Genomic DNA, 5,591 nt, shown 5'->3' on the forward strand with positions numbered 1-5,591 from the left:
ACGTGATTTACGTCTGCTGACGGAAAGGGAGCGAAGAAAAAAAGCCATCTTCTCTAGGTCTCTTCAAAGTTCAAATCAATAATGCATAAAGGAAAAGAGAAAAAAAGTGAGGGTACTTAAGTCATTTTTTACGGCGAAAAAAATATTCTGAAGCATCTTTACCCTGGCGAGGCCACGGTGGCATTTAATTCTAGCGAGACGACTGAAAATTCCGCAAATAACCCTTTCCGCCGCTTCTCTTTCTTTCCCACGCCCCCAAAACAAACCCAGAAACCCTCCCCCCCCCGGCTCTCTCTCTCTCTACTCTCTGGTCACTAGTCTCTGTCTCTCACTTCCCCAGTTAGATACTGACCAAAAATCAGCAGCAGGAAGAAGGCAAAAGAGAAATAAAGAAAAGGAAAAAAAGGATAGAGACGAAAGAAAAGAAGGAAAGGAAATAACGTAAGTCTAGAGAGAAAAATCCCGGTTCTGGAATTATCAGACAGTGTGAAAAAAGAATAGTTTGGTTCTTTTCTTCTCCGGCATGCTTCCACAACAAACCCAGCCGGAATCCGACCGTCCGGCAACGACCATCCAGCCTTCCTCTCCACGCTTCCCATTCTCTGCCTCGGGAACACCCACATCAGGCGCCCACCGTAAGATCGCGATCGCCGTCGATCTCAGCGACGAGAGTGCCTTCGCCGTAAAATGGGCCGTCCAGAACTACCTCCGCCCAGGTGATGCCGTGATTCTACTCCATGTTCGGCCCACTAGCGTCCTTTACGGTGCTGACTGGGGCTCCATTGACCTCTCCGTCGAAACCGACGAGGAGTCACAGCAGAAGCTCGAAGATGACTTTGATGCCTTCACTACCACCAAGGCTACCGATCTGGCTCAGCCCCTAGTCGAAGCCCAGATCCCTTTTAAGATCCATATCGTGAAGGACCACGACATGAAGGAGCGGCTTTGCCTGGAGGTTGAAAGGTTAGGGTTGAGTGCGGTGATTATGGGCAGCCGAGGGTTCGGTGCCTCCAAACGCACCAGCAAGGGACGCCTCGGCAGCGTTAGCGACTACTGCGTGCATCACTGCGTCTGTCCCGTGGTTGTTGTTCGGTATCCTGATGAGAAAGATGGAGCTTCTGCTGCAGCTGATGCCGCTGACTCTGAGGCCGCAGCCAAGGCGGCTGCGGTGGATAAGGAGGCCGAGCTTCATCCTGTCCCAGAGGAGGAGCAGGAGTATCACGATGCCTCCGACGAACATAAAGGTTAGGTCTTTTTCTTCTTTTGATGGATAACTGGGGGCTTCGGATTTCTGTTTTGTGGTTAATTGAACCAAAATAACAAGGCATCTTTCTTTCATTAGGGCTTGCGGTAGGTGCTTCTATCTGATGGCTAGCAAGCTTCTCTTTGATAGAAATTGGGGTTTACGGGTTTCTAGATTTTATTGATAAGAGATATTTTCATTTTGGGAATTTTCCGTTTGGGATTTATGTAGTTCCACAAACAGATTGACTGTTTTTCTGTGGGTACTCTGATGCCAGACGTGTAGTGCACATGTAACTGCCATGGGTTTTGTCTTACATTATAGGTTTCTTGTGCATAACATTCCTTCCGGTGGCTGTTCATTGTTTTCCTCTATGTTTCGTGTCTTGTATCATTCATTTTGATTGATGCTATACCCTCTTTTGTAATTTAGCCCAAATGGATTGAATGGTTACAAGCTTTTTTTAGTAAGTATATTTAGTTAATAAGGATTTGCCTGGTATGTAGTAATTTGTGATAGTGCTTCTTGTATTAGTTTGTAGATGAAGTATTTTCTGTTAGAGTCTTGTTAATTATTATTGGGGTATCCAATCATGTGCAATAATGCCATTCGTTGTTTTAATACCTAAACCATTTCGTTATTTAAATTTACTTTGGTGGCAGTGTTGTAAAAAATTATTTGTATGGTTATTTTACAGAAGGAACTTTCCTGCATACTATTTGATTTTGAATGGTTACAAGCTTTTTATAGTATGTATATTTAGTTAATAAGGATTTGCCTGGTATGTAGTAATTTGTGATAGTGTTTCTTGTATTAGTTTGTAGATGAAGTATTTTCTGTTAAAGTCTTGTTAATTATTATTGGGGTATCCAATCATGTGCAGTAATGCCATTCGTTGTTTTAATACCTAAACCATTTCGTTATTTAAATTTACTTTAGTGGCAGTGTTGTAAAAAATTATTTGTATGGTTATTTTACAGAAGGAACTTTCCTGCATATTTTTTTTTTCTGATGCTTTTGTGATTTGTAATTAAGGACAAAGTATCTTCATTTCCATTGAGAATTTCATGTGAACTCTTTGCAATACTTGTTTAAGTGAAATACAGATTTTCTTCTTTACAATGGTTTGTTGGTGCAGATTCTTTATTACAATGAAAAAAAGGTTTTTCTCTACTAATGTATATGTGAACACATTTACATATAATTATATGTTTTCCTCGTTGATTTTCCTGCCTTCTGGTTTGATGATTATAGATATGCTTTTAATGGTATTGGTAGTTTTCATTTAAAAACAATTCTGCCGGATCCATATTCCTATGTTTGTGTTCATTTAATACTGGTTTTATAGTTGTTGGAAGGATTCCTTGGGACTTGGGGGAATATTTTCTGAATTTGTTTTTTCCTTTTTGTTTGTTTTGTTGTATCAATTGATATTAATTCCAAAGGTGAATTCTATGTCTTCTTAGATTTCTGGAGACAATGCCATGGTGGAAAAAGTGGTCATAGGTTTAGGGGGTAAAATTGGGACTTGGGAGTGAGAATTTAGTTTATGTTCATAGAAATTTCTTTCTTAAATAGAAATAATGTGTCGAAGAGTTTCAAACAGGAACCTATGGTTGTTCAACTCTGAGCTGCCATGGAAAATAATAAATTGAGTTTGTATTTAAAATTTTGGATAGTAATAAGAAACATCACCAAGACCTATTCTAGCAACGAAGCTGATTAATGGCCCACAACCATCCATCCAATGATCCAAATATCATTGCCATGGCTCCTAGAGAAAAACTGCTTCATTCTTATTAGCAGTAAAAGCATTTACTCTGTTACCCAAATACAGCAAGGGTGTATTTCGAATCCTTGAACAAGCTTACTGATATAGAATTTACATTAAAAGTTGAGTTATCCTACATGATACAACACCCTTGTACAAGTATTTGGGTATTAAAAAACATTTAATGTGGAAAATATTTGCAGAAACAATGAAATATATTGATGCATTATAGTTATGTATATCAATTTCCATCAACTGTGATGTTTGCATCTTCAATTTGTGCAGCTTTGTAGCTTGGTTTCCATTTTTGTCGGGTATAATGTCTTTCCAAATGAGAGTACCTTGGCATGTATGTTTTTATCAGCTATCTGATAATGTGCATTTTCAAGTTTGGATTGAAAAACACACACACACACAAAAAGTAAAGAAAAGAAAAGAAAAGAAAAGAAAAGAAAAAAAGAAACTGAGCCTTCACTTCCTGATTCTTAGGGGATGTTTAATTCTTCTGAGTGATAATTCATAGGTTTCAACATGCTAGGATAGTTCTTTGCATGAGAACATTGGCAGTTGACATTACACGTTTGTAAAGTCTTGAAATATGATGAAAGTTACCCTACATTGAAGATCTGTGAATGTGTGGCATCAAGTTGTGAAGTTCTTAGTTAATATTATTATCTCTTACAGTGATATAATTATTCATGTTAACATTTTTGTGCTTCTACTTGTTTTGTATTAGATGCTTAAGAAGTTCTTGGGTCATGGTGTGATCCTCCAGAATCCAGGTAAAATTGCTATACTTGGCAATTTTTTGTTGGGAAACTTCCATCCTATTCTAATTCTTTTGCCATTTTCTAAGTGGTTCACACATTCAAGTATGGCATCATGTATGTACACTCCAAAATGAAAGAAAACAAAAGCTATACTATAATGCAGAAACAAACCAAAATCCTTGTGCACTGTATTTTGATGGCAACATGCCAACATCTATGCAGAAGTTGTGTAGTTTTGATCAGGTATTGTATGGCTAGTCCTTGATATGATGATGATGATGATGATGATGTATAGCCATATTTTATATTTCATAACCCTCCTGAATGATCATGTCGACCATGAGTATGTTGGATGCATTTGCTTAAATGTTCTGTCAAAACATTGCTGTTTGGGCTAATGGTGATACTGATTAGTGGCTTAATTTTTTTGCTGCAGAGAAGTGAAGACCCTTTGAGTAATTGGGGGGAAGGAAGCTGAGATGTTTGAAAATTGACGAGATGTTCTTACTGTAGTGGATTCATGCCATGTAAATTGGACGTTGGTAGTGTTTTTGTTGTATCACTGTCTCTACTTCCTTGTCAAACCTCTCAAATATATGAACTGTTGGATGATTGGTGATGGTATTTGTATGGTTGATGAGTTCCTTTGGATTCTTGTAGGTCTTTTAAACTCTTGAGGAAAAAGGTTTTACTTGTGTTGTGAAACACCAGTATCAGTGTTTGAAAAATCCCTTGGTTGTGTTGCTTATTTCGTGCTTATTATAACTCTTCTGGCTGGTTAGGTAGACTAAAGCCTCAAAGTTAACAGTAAAACGATCTTTAACTGTGATATGCCAATCGACAGCATGGATTACTGAACTACGTAATAATCAACGGGCCATTTGCACAATGTCCATTTGGTGCGGAGGTCCTTTTGATTTCCTGAGGCTGCCCGGCTTCCATGTGGCCCATGGCCCACGAATATTGAGCAATGTTACCAAGAGCACTTGCATAAGAGGAGCTGACAACCATTATTTAGAGCTGCTTGAGGTTAGGACCTGGTGTTAGGTATATACATGGTTGTGGGCTGTGGTTATTAGGGATTAAATTAACGACTTTTCTTGGATTTATACTGGATCCTTCTAATGATTTTAATCTTGATGCTGTTGCTATGTACCATCAATCAGCTCTAAAATGCCATTACCCAATGCTGGTCCTAGCTACCCGGGTCCTCTTAATACAAACCATGGTTTTAAAAAATGACTCAGAAATGAAACCGTTTTGGCTATCGGGTTTTGGGTTAATGGTTCGACCTCTTGGTTCTAATGGACAGTTCATTCTGACAAAAAATAAAAGAATAATTTAAAACAAAAAAATGGCTAAAACTGTTGAGTGGATTGACGGTTTGACCGCTTGAATTAATGAATTGTTGACTGATTCAACAGTTTTTGGGTAGGAATTGGATTTGGGGTAAAACAGAACTGATTGCTTGGATGGTTCTGGGCCGAATGATTCGATCATCCAGGTGAACGGCGATTTAAAAATCATGATAAAAACAACTTAAAGATGCACCATTGAATCATCACTAACCGCCCCAGCATTGACTTCGCCACTCTTTGCAAGATTGCTCTTATAACTAAATTGTTGTTACCTTGGGATTTGAATAGTTGGGATGTAATACATACTTAATACACACCTAATGTCATCTTAGGTTCACCTTTTAAGATGGGCTTTTGGATCAGCCACAGTCCATAGGATTCTTTCATCCACAGGATTCTTTCGGTGTGACAAAAGCTGGGTTTTAGCTTTCTAATTGAGCTCTCTATAT

General features: G+C 38.5%; 1 protein-coding gene across 2 annotated transcripts; it reads left to right on the plus strand.

Annotated features, from left to right (window-relative positions):
- The first annotated feature begins 250 nt into the window (after positions 1-250).
- LOC104590820 (Adenine nucleotide alpha hydrolases-like superfamily protein) lies at positions 251-4,512 on the plus strand. Of its 2 annotated transcripts, XM_010249574.3 has the most exons (3): positions 251-1,244; positions 3,751-3,796; positions 4,221-4,512. In XM_010249574.3, the coding sequence occupies exons 1-2, from the start codon at positions 524-526 to the stop codon at positions 3,756-3,758; spliced, it is 729 nt and encodes a 242-aa protein (XP_010247876.1). In that variant the 5' UTR covers positions 251-523; the 3' UTR covers positions 3,759-3,796; positions 4,221-4,512. The 2 variants fall into 2 exon arrangements, with proteins under 2 accessions (XP_010247876.1, XP_010247877.1); XM_010249575.3 differs by lacking the exon at positions 3,751-3,796.
- Positions 4,513-5,591: the final 1,079 nt, after the last annotated feature.

Source organism: Nelumbo nucifera, chromosome 1 (genome assembly GCF_055504915.1).
Source record: "Nelumbo nucifera cultivar China Antique chromosome 1, China Antique-T2T, whole genome shotgun sequence".
Taxonomy (NCBI): domain Eukaryota; kingdom Viridiplantae; phylum Streptophyta; class Magnoliopsida; order Proteales; family Nelumbonaceae; genus Nelumbo; species Nelumbo nucifera.